Consider the following 15955-nt stretch of genomic DNA (forward strand, 5'->3'; position numbering starts at 1 on the left):
ATATATATATATATATATATATATATATATATATATGTATTAGCATAATGGAAGACATATAGAACAATGGAAAAGAACAGAGATCCCAGAAATGAATTTCACATATACAATTAAATGATCTTCAGCAAGGATGCCAAGACTACTCATGGGGAAGGACAGTCTCTTCAACAAATAGTGCTGAGAAAACTGGATATTAACTTGCAAAAGAATGAAGTGAAATCCTACCTTTACTCCATATACAAAAATTTATTATAAATGAACATAAGACCTAAATATAAGACCCCAAACTATGAAACTCCTAGAAGAAAACAGGTGAAAATCTTTACCAGATTTGGCAATTATTTATTGGATGTGGCACTGAAAACACAAGCAACCAAAGAAAAATAGACAAATGGGAGCTCATCAAACTTATAAACTTCTGTGCATCAATGGAATGTATTAACACTCCAATAGAGTGAAAAGTCAATTTATGGAATGGGAAAAAATATTTGTAAATCACAAAAAATAAAAAAGATGAAAAACATTTGCATCCATCTGATAAGGGATTAATATCCCAAATATATAAAGAACTCCTATAACTCAACAACAACAACCTAATGTGATTTAAAAATGAACAAAGGGTAAGGGTAGAGCGGGAAAGTGGAATAAGACTCTCCAGTGATTGGACCCCAGAGAAACAGCAATTTGAACAACTATCCACACACAAAAATACCTTCCCAAGTGCTAAGGAAACCAGTTTTCAACAGTCTGTGGTGCTGTGATCACTCTATGTTTTGGCATTAAGCCAGCAATGGTGTTGTGTGGATATGACGCAGTGAGGGAAGCCCTGGTTAACCCTGGAGAAGTGTTTTCAGGAAAAAGTCATTTCCCAATAGGTGAAAAAAATAATATAAAGCTTGGAATCCTTATCAGCAATGGAAAGAGATGAAAAAAAAAAAAAATCCAGTGCTTCTCTCTCATGGCCTTGCAAAATTTCCAGATGGAAAAGAGGAACACTGAGTAGCACACTCAAGACGAATCCCACTGCCTCATAAAGGAGTTGAGAAATGCCAAGGCCCTCACCTGTGATCCTACTTTTATCCTGAGCTGTGCCCCATGCAGTATGATCTGCTCCCTTATCTTGCAGAAACATTTTAATTATACAGACCAGAATTTTCTTAACTGGATGGAAAATGAGCTCCCCATGGATCCAGTTAGATGATAATGTCCCCTACTCTCCTTGATTGTCTCCCAGGGAGTCACTGTCCATGCTTATATATGTTGTTCATATAAAAAGTTATGTTTTGGGGCAGGGGTTGTGGCTCAGTGGTAGAGCACTTGCCTTGCATGCGTGAGGCACTTGGTTTGATCCTCAGCACCACATAAAAATAAATAAAGATACTGTGTCCATCTACAACTAAAAAATATTTTTTAAAAACGGTATGTTTTGGAGAAAGTAAAAGAACACCAAGAATTTATGGATGCTAACAATCCTTGGGATTTCACTGATTGTTACCTGATCCAAATGGAACAGAAAAAGCAAAATCAAGTCTAAATTTACTTTTGAAAGCTTGATGGCCACTGATACTAATGTGTTTGGAGCTAGAATGGAAACACTGAGTTGCTCCCTAAGGTATGGAGTCCTACTTATGCAGAAGCATCTGGAGGCCACAGCTGAAGTCCAGGAAGAGACTGACGAGGTGGTCAACAGACACCAGAGCCCCTGTATGCAGGACAGAGCAGCATGCCCTATACGGTGTTACAATGCATGAGACAGAAAGACACTGACCAAATCTTTGCCACCCTGCTCCATGCAGTGACTTGTGATATCAGTTCAGAAACTACCTCATCCCACAGGCAGGACAACATTTCTGATTATTGTGATGCATAATGACAAAGAATTTCCCAGCCCAGAGTTGTCGGACCCTGGCCACTTTCTGTTTGAGAGTGGTGACATTAAGGAAAGGGATGCCTTCAGGCCATTCTTAGCAGGAAGATGGATGTGTGTGGGAGCAGGCCTGGCCCACATAGAGATGTGCTTATTCCTGGCCTGTATAGAACTTTAACCTGAAACCTCTGGTTGACCCAAAGGACATTGACATAGCCCTCATTGCCAATGCATTTGGCCATGTGTGGCCCTTACACCAGCTTCACTTCATTCCTATCTAAAGAAGTCCAGACAATCTGGCTGCTGCTGTTCTGCTATCTGCAACCCCCCCTCCACTGGGGCATTGCCCATCTCCTTCCCTCATCAGGGAGGACTTCTTCAGTCTCCCGTCTCACATCTCCCCATTCTCTCAACATCCAGGGAACACTCTACCTCCATTTTGTATAATTTCTTGGGTCATTTCACAAATATATCTTCCATTCCCTATGCTCTGTAACACTAGTATTGACCACCAGTGGTGCAAATATGAATCTAACACTGAGTTATTAATATGTTATCATTGTAAAACAAAACAACAACAAAAAAAATGATTTGAATATGACAATTCGGAGCCATTTCTCCTAAATAAGAAGCATTATTAATTGCTGGGGAAAGGACTTGAATAGACATTTCCCTAAAGAAGATACGCAAAAGGCCTAAAAACATATGAAAAGATGCTCAAATATTAAATGCAAATCAAAAAATCTCATTGAGCCCATTAAGATGGTCACTATCTCAAAATAGGAAATAACAAGTATTGAAGAACAGGTGGAGAAGTAAGAAATCTGTGCAGCCCTATGATAAACAGCATGCAAGCCCCTCAAAAAATGAAACAGAAATACCGTATGTCTAGCAATTCCATTTCTGGGTTACATATACAAACTGAAAGCAAGATCTCAAAGATCTTGTGCACACCCTTGTTCATTACGGCTCCACTCACAATAGCAACCCAAATGTCCACAGATAGATGAATGGATTAAAACAAAAGGTGCAATACATATAAGATGGAATATTAGCCTTAAAAAGAAAGGAAATCCCATCACTTACTACAATGTGTATAACCTTGAGGACATTATGCTTACTGAAATAAGTCAGCTACAAAAAGACAGATACTGTATGATTCCACTCAGATGAGGCATCCAGAGTAGTTAAAATCACAAAAACAGAAAGTGGTATGTGCCAGGATCTGGGAATTTGGGGAAGCAGCAAGTTGTTTTGCAAAGTTGGGTACAAAGTTTCAATTTTGCAACATAGAAACATTCTGTTTCACCTGGCTACAGGAGTTACTGAACTGTACACTTAAAAATCATGAAGATGATACATAGGCAAGATGAATCTTAATTGATTAAAAAAATTAAGAAAATTATTTTTAGCCAACAGAGCCTTCTATGTTCCTCTACCATTTGTTCCTAACTGAACTCTGATTTTTATTCCAGTTCACTCCCCTCCCATGTGACTCAGGGTTAAGTTCTTGGTCTAGACAAGCCATGACAATTCCCCAGCCAGTGCCACTGATTAGTTTAGGTATGGGGATGGGACACAATTCTGGCCAGTCAGGGAGAAATCTGCCTGTGGGCTTCTAGGAATGGTTTTCATTGACCTTAAAAAACAACTTATTCCATTTTCTACTGCTATAACAGAATACCTGACAACAGGCAATTTATGAAGAATAGAAGTTTATTTGGCTTGCAGTTCTGGAAGCTGGGAAGTCCAAGAGCAAGGTATCAGCATCAGCTTAGCATCTGATAAGGGTCTTTATGCCACATCATAACATGGCAGAGGGCATCACATGAGACAGAGAAGCATGCATGTGTAATGTCTCTCTCCCTCTTTTTATAAAGCCACCAGTCCCATCATGGGGGTTCCACTATGATGTCATTACAAAATTCTAATTCTGCCCGAAAGCCCCTACTCCAAATATTATCAACATAGGTAGGTAAGTTTGTAACGTGAAATTTGGAGGACAAATTCAAATCATAGCAGTGACAAAGGAAGGCTGTTTCTCTCTCTCTCCCTCAACACACACACACCCTTTCATTTGTGCAGATGATAATGCCAAAGAGGAAAACAGAAAGAATGGAAAAAGATCATCAAATATGAACCATCCGGGGCTGGGGATGTGGCTCAAGCGGTAGCGCGCTCGCCTGGCATGTGTGTGCCCCGGGTTCGATCCTCAGCACCACATACAAACAAAGATGTTGTGTCCGCCGAAAACTAAAAAAATAAAATAAAATATTAAAAATTAAAAAAAAAAATATGAACCATCCGCTCCACTTGTCATGTGAGACAATTCCTGTTTAAGCCAATTGGAACCCAAATTAAGATCCTTCCCTTTTTAACTAATGTCACTGTTTAGTGGGGCCTTCAGGTACTCGCAGCAAGAAGCACCCTGATTGTTCTATATGTCTTCCACACCTGAAGACGGGCTGTGACACCAGGCCCCGCCCCTTCCTGAAGTATCCACTGACCGTGCCCTGAGAGCACACATGCCTCTGACCACCTCCACTTTGCTCTTTGTTCTGCCACTGCAGCCCTCTTGTGTCTGTCTCTGTGTCTCAGAGAATCAGACTCCAAGCTCCTTTAGACAGAGTCCTTTTACATCTGTATCTTCACATTGCATCTTGGTATATTGCCTGGAATACACCAAATGTATAAAGTAAGTTCCTGAGTATGAATAAAGAAATTCCTTCCTGAGTTTGGAGCAGATTCTGCCCAGAAGGTTCTGTCTGGTTACTGCTGACTGAGTCCTCCTTGGCCTGCACCAGCCCATCTGCACTGGCCTCAATGCACATAGTGATGGGTCTGGGACCAAACTGTGGGTCCTGCAGCCAGGAGCTCATAGTGGGCAGAGTTCAGCCTGTGCGCTGGGTTCCACTTCCCCACTCCCAAGAGTTGGGTGCTGCTCACCTACCCTGTTTTACTCTGGTGCATTCAACTCACCACAGATACAAGTCAAGAGTTTGAGTAGCACTGTTATAGCTTTGAAAAAAAATAGTATACCATTTGGACCACGTTTCCTCTCTACAGCACATTTACAAGTCACACTTTATAAATGTGAGAAACTAAGGCCCAGAGAAGTGAGTGGACCAGCTGATCAGGGCTATTGGTAGCAGAATAGAAATCAGCTTTGTAGGCACCAAACGCCCATACATTTTATATTATTCTTTTGTTAGGAAAATGTGTGACTACCAGGGAAGGTCTATCTTTAGGGCGACACATCTTCGTAGCCAAATGAAATGGTAATTAGTAGAGAGGGTCATTGGTTATAGTGACGCAGTCTTATTTTAATCTGGTCCCCCAGCAGACAACCAGAACCAGGACTGAGTGCGGGCAGTTCTTATGCACCATGAAGGACAGGACCTAGGGGAGAGGGGATGTGAGACAGGCCTTCCTTGGCGCCACAGAAGAAGGTACAAGGGAATGTGGATTTACTGAATGAGACTCCAACCCACTCCAGATTTCCATCTGCAAAGGAAAGCCACTTCAGACACCTGTTCTAGCTCTTCATTTATAAATGAATAGTCAAGCCAAGATCATCAGTCTTTGTAGAATTGGCATAAAAGACTCAAGATGAATAGGGAAACAAAAGACCCTGGAGATAGAAAACATGGTAAGGACTATTTATTACTTTGCCTGTGAGATCCAAGAAGATACTGCCTCCATCAATAGCTGCCAAGTGACAAAGTGATGCCAAGTTCCTCTCCAAGTATTATTACAGAGAATAACTTTAGGGTTCAGAGGCCACTCCAAAAATAGCCATTCTATTCACCAAGGATGAAGCTTGGGAGGACTTTGCTACCACTACATGAAGAATCAGCCTAAGGAACAAGGAATGCAAGGGTGAGTGGAGGGCTATATTGTGGCAAGAGAAATGACTTCTGCTCCCAGCATACCCATCTGGCAGCAGATGTGAAAACACTGCCTTATTCTGCTATAGGGATCTCTTTCCCCCCGTAACCTCCTCTACGCTTAAAATCCTGTTCCTTTTATTTTCTGGTATGTTGGCCTCAGGGTTCATCCTCTACTTGATGATTTTTATAAATACAACTCTGTAACAATTCTGGGGAAACTGCTAAGACAAGCATGTTGGGGATGGTAAACCCTGGAGGATCAGATTTGAGGTGTTGGTGGAAGAGAGGAGAGGAGGCATAAGCCCAGATAATGAAGTGGAAGAGCTTTTCAGTGAGCAGAGACATCTGGAATAGAAATTTATTATTTGGAAATTAGATTGGGGTTGCTTGGGACTGCATCTACAACTATAGTGGTTTGATCAGATAGGAGTTTGATTTTATAACATTAAAAGAAGTCTGTGGGTAGCTGGGGCAGCTACTCAAGGAAGTCATCAAGACTCAGCCTCCCTGTGGTTTCCTTCTCTGCCACATGTGCTTTGCTTATGGCATTTTCCCTCATGGTCCAAAAGGGGTGGCTGTGACCTCTCAAAGCAGCATATCTGTGTACTACACAAGGAGAAAAGAGTAAGGCAAATGGTGGATTACTACTGGGTGTACCTCACTCCTTGCTTTTAAATCAGGAAAGTAGCTTTTCTGGAAGACCTACCAATGGGAATTCTGCTATCCTCCAATAGTCAGAGCCATGTCATTTTTCCAGAGATCCTGGGAGATAAGTAATATTAATTGCATATATGGCCAACCTGGAAACATTCAGGGTTCTGTTAGTAAAGAGGGATAGAAATTGGGGAAGACACACCGCAGGTGAAGTCGTATGCATGTCTAGGATCTCACTGGGGGACATGGAGTAGAGAAGAGGAATCCAAAATTGTGCCCTGGAAATCACTTACATTCAGGGAATAGGGAGAGTCAGAAAAGGATCAAGAAAGGGACAGGAGGGGCTGGGGTTGTAATTCAGTGGTAGAGAGCTTGCCTCGCATGTGTGAGGCACTGGGTTCAATCCTCAGCACCACATAAAAATAAATAAATAATAAATAAAGGTATTGTGTTCATCTACAATTAAATGTATATATTTTTAAAAAAGGAATAGGAAGAAAGAGAAGGAGTTGGAGGGAATTTTCAAATTAAAAAAAAAAAAAAGATTTAGTAAGATTTCAAAAGCATTGTTGCAGAGGCAGGAAAAGGTCTACTGGGATAGGAGGATCTTATGACCCTAAGATCCAGTCTCAAGAACAGTCTTTCTTTCATAGGCGAGTAAAGAAGGCTAGAAAACACAATTGGGGCAGTGGGAGGGAAAGATGAGATTGGACAACAATCACAACTCAGGAGGGGTAAACTTCCCTGTTCTGCATCCCTCTGTCCAATCAGTGCAGGGGGTGGTGCTCAGGAGGAAGAGAAGCTAGTACTTGGGTTAAACTACAGCTCTACTGGGCTGCACTCCAGCTCTAGTGTTTTATCCAGTGGATGCATACATTGAATCCTACAATTGCACACTATTATATTTTCGTAGCTTTATACCATCATAGGAAATCCAGTATTGATTTTAGATCTACCCACCCTTCACCTCCAGGATCCCCAAACAAGCATTCCCAGGAGAGCTCCACCTTCTCTCTCGATACAAAAGTTCTCTGCTTCAGTCACCTGGTGAGCATTGATCTGAGAGACAGCAAGCACCAGGAGAGTGGAACAGAGAGCCTGGGAATCCATCCACCTCTGTATGGGAGCTTGGCATGTGTATGGAGAGTTCTGCAGACCAGTGGGAAGGGACACAGTGCTGGACAATTGGACACAGATTCAAAAACACACACATACACACACACACACACACACAACAAATTATCTCCTTGCTAAATACAACCATAAACATACATTTAAGGTGAATTGTATTATGAAAATATGAGTGTAAGCTTTTAGAAAATCTTTAGGGTAGAGAAGGATCTCTTAAAGCAGATTCAAAGGCATAAGTCACAAAGGCAAAAACCTGGTACACTGAATAACAATACATTAAAAAATTTTTTTTAGTTATTGATAGAACTTTATTTATTTATTATGTGGTGCTGAGAATTGAACCCAGTGCCTCACACATGCTAGGCAAGTGCTCTACCACTGAGCCACAACCCCAGCCCTGAACAACAATACATTTTAAAATCACTTTGGTACAGCAAAGGACTCCTGAAGGAGGGTAGAGGAAGGGTAGCCACAGTCTTAAGATATTTGCAATCATATATATATAATCAGGTTTCAAGACGGAAACACTTCTGAGAAATGTGCAGTCAGATTTTGTTGTTGTGCAAACATCATAGAGTGTACTTACATAAACTCAGACACTATGATGTACACAGTGATATAATCATAGGGGACCATCACCATATACACAGTCCATTGTTGACTGAAATGTCACCATGCAGAAGATGACTGTAATTAACCAAAGATTAGCATCTCTTCACAATATGTATTTTAAGAGATATAAATATCAGTAAGACAACCAACCAAATGAAAAATGGGCAAAGAATATGAATACACAAACAATAGACAAGGAAACCTATTTAACCAACACACAAATGAAAAGGTGCTTAACGTCACTGCAAACTAAATCCTAGAGATGACATTCAGGCAATCGGCCAAAATGAAAGATCTGATAATAACAAGTATTGACAGAACTGGGGGGAAAAGGGACTCTCAATTGCTGATGGGAATGTAAACAGACACAAGTGCATAGGAACAACTGAAATATCCAGGCAACCAGGGGACTTCAGTACTCCTACAAATTCACAAAATGTGATGGGTTGCTCATTGTAGTAAAATTATAATACTGCAATAATCCTCAATACCCATCAATAGCATCATGGATAAACAGTGGGGTATCACACAATGATACAGCTATACAAAAGTTAAACTATCTGAACCAGAACTACATTTATACAGAATACTTAAAAAAAATGGTCAGGGCTAGGGATGTGGTTCAGTGGTAGATTGTTTGGCTAGTATGGGTATTTTAGTCAGCTTTTTTGCTGCTCTGACCAGAAGACCTGACAAGAACAATTAGAGAAGGAAAAGTTTATTTTGGGGCTCACAGTTTCAGAGGTCTCAGTCCACAGAAGGCTGGTTCCATTCTTTGGGGCTCGAGGTGAGGCAGAACATCATGGCAGAAGGGTGTGGTAGAGGAGAGAGGCTCAGGACATCACTTCAGGAAGCAGAGACAAACTCCACTGGCCAGGAATAACATATATACCCCAAAGACAAAATCCCAATGACCCACCTCCTCCAGCCACACCCTACCTGCCTATAGTCACCAGTTAATCCCTATCTGGGGATTAACACATGGATTGGGTTAAGGCTCCCATAACCCAATCATTTCACCTCTAAACCTTCTTGCACAGTCTCATACATGAGCTTTGGGGAGACACCTCACATCCAAACCATAATGGGCAAGGCCAATTTCCATCCCTAGTACTAGAGGAAAAAAAACAAACAGAAAACCAAAGCAAAAAACCTCTAGAGTAAAGTTAAATATGCTAATATACAAAACCATAGATGGGGAGGACACAAATGGACCTCAGAACATGGACTGAGGCAACAGGATTGGGGTGTCATACAAACAGGACTTCAGAACTCCAAAGCTTTATTTCTAAAAACAAATCTGAAGCGAAAATGATAAAATATTAAATTATTTGATTGGTTACGTGAAGATTTGTATACCAGCTGTGTTCTTTTCAGCTTGAATTCTTTTTATCTTCTCTCCAATGGTTTTTCCCACATGCATTTATTTTCCCAGTCTTAACATTTAATCTTAACCCGTAATCCCAGGCCCTTCGGTGATGGTGCTCATCTCCCTCCTTTGCTGTCAATCCACTTTCCTACAGGCCCTCCACGTCTGCTTTTACTCTGAATGTCGCCTCCGCACAGCAACTACTAGCCAGGGCTTTCACATAGGCCTCTTCCAGCTGTTCAAATCAAAACATTTATTCAGCCTCATCTCTGAAAACCCCACCCGGGAACTACTCTTTTGAAGATAAACATTGCCATAACTGACCAAATGTAATGGGTTTTTCAGAATTCTTCTTTCCCACTAACTTCTTGGGAGCTTCCCAGGCCCATCCTTGCCCTCTTAAGTTGCTTCTTGCTTCTAGCTTTTGCAAAAGATGCCATTATTCTGGTCCCTCAGCTGCCAGCATGGAACATGGCCCTACCACCAACAGCATTTGGCTCCTCAATTCCCTTCATGTCACTGTGGTTTCCTCTGCTCCTCCTCAAACAGCCCAGGGGAAAGAAAGCTCCTGTCAAACACTGAGATACATGATTCTTTTATTCCTCTCAAAATACACAGCCAGTTTTGCAGCATTCATGTTATTTCTGGAACAAGGACACGGCGCTACCAGTATGAACTCCAAATGCACACCTGTGTTTTCTCAGCAGCCCTAGAAAGACAGCAGCCTGCTCTGCATGGCTCCAACAAGCTCAGGTTCCCATCCTGAGGCATTTCTGAGGCTCTTTGTAACTTGTGACTGATGCAGAGGAAAGGGCACAGCCAACCTGACACTCTCTCACCACTGTGGATCTCAACATGGGCTCTGGTCTGCCCTGATACAGAGCAAAGGACTTTTCGACACCAGTATGCTGGTTCCTGCTGAGGACGGATATTTGCTAAAGAAACCACTCAGCATTTTGGCAACTGCCTTGGAGTGTATGTGAGGTCTTCCTCATGCTCTCACAATTCCTCTGCCTAGAAAGCTTTCTAGGTAGAGAAATGAGTGTAGAGAAAGGAGGCAGTTAAGCTTTTCCCCTTAACAGGGTAGATCCTTCCTTTCTGGGCCCCTAGCACATTGCCCCAGGAGTGGGTGACAGAGAGAGGGAGGGGCTGACACTTAAAAACAAACCAAACCCCAACATTCCAACAGGAGACATCTATTTATTGATATTAATATTAAGCCACTTCCCAGCAGTAACTGCCCTAACAAGAACAGGACTCAGTTTCTAAAAATAATAAAATAATATCACAAAGCACTGGGAAATTCCTGACAGGGAACTGGCTTTTCTTCTTGGCTGGAGTGACCAGGTGCTTAGTACTTTTCCTGGGCGTGGACTCGTGACCCCCACCAATGCACACCTTCCCTCCTCTTGACCCCTGGAGGTTTCAAGACCTGGATGGGGAATGGGCGTCCTTCTCCAGGCCTGGTTCCACTCCATGTGATCCCCTCAGTTCATGAGCATAAACTTGTCATGTGTCCCATGGGCGAGTCAGTCTGGTGACAAAACAGCTAGCACCAAAGAGTTGCTTTGCTTCCTTGTCACAAAGTAAACACAATACTTTCTTCTTCTTCTTCTTCTTTTTTTTAAGGAAAGAAAAGTCTTAAAAATATATGGCACTAGAGTGTAAAACTATACAACTGCATCTGGTGAAGTTTTCCTACAGCTTCCAGCCCTGTGGCTGCATGTCCTCCCTGTCAGATGTAGAGCTGGTGGGAGGCCAAGGTGTCCATGAAAGGGCGCACCAGGTTGTCAGTGGAGAAGTAGAAGATGAGCCCAAAGGTGATGGAGATGGGGAGGGCGGGAAGCGCTTTCTTGAACACGGCAAGCAGCAGGAGGGTGAGACATAAACCCTGTAGGACATCAAATGGGCGGAGTAGTGACCCCTCCAGCATGGGCAGGTTAGAGTAGTGCTAGCCTAGTCCTGGGTTCAGATGTTTGAAGACTAGTGAGGCAACAGTGCTGGACACACCACTGTCTTCCCTGACGGTGCAATAGTTCTGCCAGGTGCAGAGGGACAGGGTTCTCACTCCAGACAGGACACACTGCCTGTATTGTTAACAAGTGGGCCAGAAAGTGGGCCTCCTGATTCCTGGTGGTGCTGTTCTACCAGGACCAGCTGCCTCCCTCATTTGGCTACAGCAGACATGGATGGCAGGAGGCCTCTCTTTAGAGAACTGACAGCCATGACTGAAATGCCAGTAGGACTCTCAGTGACTGACACCGAAGAAACCAAAGAGGCCATGTGACCCATCCCTGGGAAGCAAGCATGGAGATGGCCCTTTCTGTTTCTGCCCCAGGTGTCCAGGATGGGGACCGGGCATCTCCTTGGGGACAGCAGGATCCAGGTCAGACAGTGTGGCAGAAGGAAGGACTGGGATCTGTTATCCCATTCCTGACACATACGCTTGTAGACAGAAAGAACCTCTTTCTCAAACATTAGAGCAACTTTAATCCTGTGCCTGACCCCCTGGTACTCAAGGTTTTCATCAAGGGGCAGGACATGGAGCAGGTATCTCTCAGAGACTCCACCCCATTTAATCTAAAAGGAAGATGACATGTAGGAGATCACACCCAGTATGTGCATCTGGCCACAAGGGCCTCCAGACTGCACTGTTGTGGCTCAGGGTAATGGGGCCATTCTCAGTCCCAGGAGACCCCTGGGATTTAGAGTTTCATGGTGACCCAGTGGCATGGAGGGGAAATTACACAGCTTTGGAATGAAAGAGGAGTTCTAACTACACTTCCCTGGTTTATTTTGTCCCCTGCCCCTGCCCTGCAAGATCCCCTCATTGCTTTTGCTCTTCAGAAAGAAGACAGCAGCTGGAAATTCCCCAAGGAACAAACCCAGTCTACTCACAATAAGGATAGCGACAAAACAGGCCAGTGTGGTATTCCAGTCCCCGCTGCCTGTGGCCGCCGCCTTGCCTACCAGCACACTGTAGAAGATGAAGTCTCCCAGGCCAAGCTTCACACCCCCTGTTTGGGGAAGAGAAAGTGGCCCCATTTAGCTCTCAGAAGCCTCAACAGGAAGCAAGCTAAGACAGGAGGGCAGATGACACCTGTCAGGGAAACCCAGCTGCTCTGTCCAGCACAAGGGGACCAGAGGCCAGAGGCATCAGTGTCCCTGCCCAGCACAATCCAGTTCACTAGGCTTCCAGCAGCAGCCATGCAGACTGGGGTTGGGGTCAGGCTGCCTCAAAAAGTAGCCACCAGTTTCTCCAGTCTGTCAGGAATGCAGCTCTGTTCATTAGATTTTCTTGTTTATAATTTCCTGACAGTCCCCCCGTCCCCCATTGTCAAAGACAAAACCCCATGTCTTCCTCAGTCTACCATGAGGTCTACTAGTGCTCCCTGCGGGCTCTGTAACATAGAAACATGGTGCTCCCTGAAGGCTTCAGGGCTTTCTTCTGAACCTTTACAAATGCTGCTGAAGAATCTGACTGGCCTGTTTGATGGGTTCCTGGGGGAAAAAGAGACTGCGTTCTTGGCATTTTCCAAGTAATAGGAGCCTCTTTGTAATTCATGAGCCCCTTAGGTCACACCTGAGTCTATAATGAAATGACTCAGGATGGGAGCTGTCACCACAAAGACCATCTGATCAGAGGATCGGAACTTAGGGCCTGACCTCTAGGAAGGGGATGGTAGCTGTAGATGGAGGTTTAGTTCCAAGGACAAGGATTCACTCCATCATGCCCCCATAAGAAATGCTAATAAAAGCTCTGGACACTGTAGCTTGGTGAACACATCCGTGTGCCAGGCAAGTGACATGCTCTGTTCCACCAGGAGGGGACACAAAAGTGCCATGTTCAGGATCCTCCCAGACCTTGCCCCTCTATGTCTCTTCATTTGGCAAGCTCTGATTTGCATCCCTTATAATAATATTATAAGTATAGTACTTTCCTGAATTCTGTGAGTTATTCTGGTGAGTTCTTGAACCTAAAGGGTCATGGGAATGCCTGAATTTGTAGCGTTGGTCACAGGTACTTCCTGGGAACAGAGTCTTTGTCATACTATAGCAGCTCCTTGTTCCAGTTCTGCCTGGCATGCAGCCAAGGTCTATAGCTGCATATGGACCAAACGACTGCTTTAATCCCTTGGGAAAAGAGCTGCATCACTATGTCTCCAGGCCCATCCTCAAACTCTTCATGTCCAGCCACACTGGCCTCTGCCTGGGGAAGCTATTACCCCAACTCTCACAGTGGCCCAATGTAGTGGCAGTACTGTCACCTGCTATGACCCACCTTCTGAGCCCAAGAGCCCATACCCATCTGCCTCTACACAAGACGTTAGGATGATGACCTACAAACCACCCAAGGATATGCTTCCAGAAAGAGGTCTCCACAGGCCACTACTCTGCTCCGCCAGTCATGTCAATCTCCCATACAGTTCAAATCCTCCTGAAGGCTCTCACTGCTCCCGAGATATAGATGAGAACCCCCAGCCTCCCCACCTCATCTGCACTGCCAGTCTCAGTGTCCTGCCCTCACTTCCTCTAACTCAACATGCTGCTGTCTGCCTCAGGTTCCGATCCCTGGGAAATGCCCCCCTGTGCTCCCCTCTTCTAGTTACAGCTATGACTCACCCACAGGAGCTGAGCTCAGAAGTTACCCCCTCATGGAACTCTATGACCATCAGGAAACCTGCCTTCCATTCTCCTGGCACCCCATTGGTCTCCCTCAGTCCTTATTGGCTTTTATAGTATGATTAGCACCTGTGCCCTGTTAGCCCCTGGGATCCACCATAGCAGGGCCTCACCTAGCACAGCACAGCACAGGTATACACAGTGGACGCTTAAAACACATCTGACAAATATACAGGTTAGCCTGCATGGAAAAGGCCCAGGGCCTGGCAATGAGAGAGACTTTGGCTTTGCAGTTTCTCCTTGATTTTCATAGATACCTTTGATAAATAAAGGGCTTCTTTTCTCATACCCTCCTCCACCCAGATTTCAGGGAGCCCCACCTCTACCCTGCCCACGGCTAGAGCAGACCATCTGAATACGGGCACCTTACTTTCCTCCTCTTCTTCCAGCTCCTCCCCCGGGTAGCCAGGCAGGTGGGGTTCAAAGACTTCAGGGTATGAGGGCTCCCCAAAACTGTCATAGGAGTCTTCTTCTGTGTGCCCATTATTGTCATGAGGTGGGGGTAAAGGAGAGAGAGAAAAGCCAGTCAGAGGGTTCCCCAGGCCCTGGAAACAAAGTTCCAGAAAGCCCCCACCACCAGTACCACTGGCTGATCTCAGGGTTTTCTGCCCCTCCCCTGCCAGCCCCAACCATCAGAAATGAAGCAGAAGGGGCTGCAGCCCAGGATCTTCAATCTCTGAGATGCCTGTGCCTAGGGGGCTGGCTTTCAGATGACATCGCTCTGTACTCCTGAACTTTGCTTCCTGGAAAGGCCAGGCCAGGCCAGGCAGAGCTGGGTACAGGTATGGAGCTGCCCTCTAGTGATGAGAGGCTGTCAGTCCCCCACCCCCATAACTCACCCATCTCCGGGTCGTAGGGAAGCTGGAGGGCTCCCTGAGAGGAGGGGTCCAGCTTTGCCATGCCCACTGTCCACACCATGGCGGCTAGGGGAAGGAGAAAAGGGTCACACCTCAGGCAGTGCTGAGCAGTGGCTGCACCCACCTGGGGAGAAGTGATTCAGTCTGTTCCTAGAAAAACTGTATGAGGCTCTCCAATCTCTGGGTATTTGTTCAGGCTCCACTATTAGAAGTTGCTGGGAGAGGGGTACCAACTCACTGTCCAACTGTGGACAGACTATCATTTTTTGTCTTTTTTCCCCCTCCTCACAGTAACATCAGTGAATAATTTGGTAAAATAATTGTGCTGTTTTTAAAACTGTCTTAACAAAAACCTTATAACATAAAATGTTAACATGTTAACTATTTCTAAATGTACAGTTCACATCGCTGTGCAACGATCTTCAGGAGGCTTCCATCTTGCAAAACTGAAACTCTGTGTCCATTAAACATTTTCCCTTTACCCTCTCCTGCTGCTTGTTACTGCCACTCATCCTACTGTCTCTGTGTTTGACTACTCTAGATACCTCATATGAGAGGATCATGTTTGTCTTTATCATTCGTTTAATTATTGTGCAGAAAGCCCTCAAGGTTTATCCATGTTGTATCATGTGTCAAAATTTCCTTCCTTTTCCTTTTGGTCTTAGCAAGAACAATTAGATGAGGGAAAAAAAAAATACAAGGCATCCAAGTTGGAAAAGAAAAAGTTAAATTATTCATGTTTTCAGACAACATGATTTTACATATAGCAAAACCTACTACTTCATCAAAAATGCTTGCAGAACTTATAAACAAATTCAGTCAAGTTGTAGGATGTAAAAATCAACATACAAAAAAACACACTGTAGCACTTTTACACACAATAATGCTGAAA

The 15955-nt window shown here is 44.1% G+C and overlaps 1 protein-coding gene and 1 pseudogene across 10 annotated transcripts in view; one reads left to right on the forward strand and one right to left on the reverse strand.

Moving 5' to 3' along the window:
- Positions 1-806: 806 nt before the first annotated feature.
- LOC107140277 lies at positions 807-2413 on the forward strand (annotated as a pseudogene).
- Positions 2414-10102: 7689 nt separating this feature from the next.
- Psen2 (presenilin 2) overlaps positions 10103-15955 on the reverse strand; it is a 28062-nt gene continuing 22209 nt past the window's right edge. For 6 of the 10 annotated variants that reach the window (XM_015483575.2, XM_048809287.1, XM_048809289.1 and 3 more), the window contains 4 exons: positions 15046-15129; positions 14577-14678; positions 12422-12540; positions 10103-11414 (listed from right to left, as the gene is read on the reverse strand). In XM_015483575.2, coding sequence (XP_015339061.1) covers positions 11259-11414; positions 12422-12540; positions 14577-14678; positions 15046-15129 — 461 coding nt within the window. In that variant the 3' untranslated portion in view covers positions 10103-11258. Of the gene's footprint in view, positions 11415-12421; positions 12541-14571; positions 14679-15045; positions 15130-15955 lie in introns of all 10 variants that reach the window. The other 4 variants (XM_048809290.1, XM_048809288.1, XR_007349741.1 and 1 more) reach the window with 3 other exon arrangements.

The sequence above is a fragment of the Marmota marmota genome, unplaced genomic scaffold, assembly GCF_001458135.2.
Source record: "Marmota marmota marmota unplaced genomic scaffold, marMar, whole genome shotgun sequence".
NCBI classification, from domain to species: domain Eukaryota; kingdom Metazoa; phylum Chordata; class Mammalia; order Rodentia; family Sciuridae; genus Marmota; species Marmota marmota.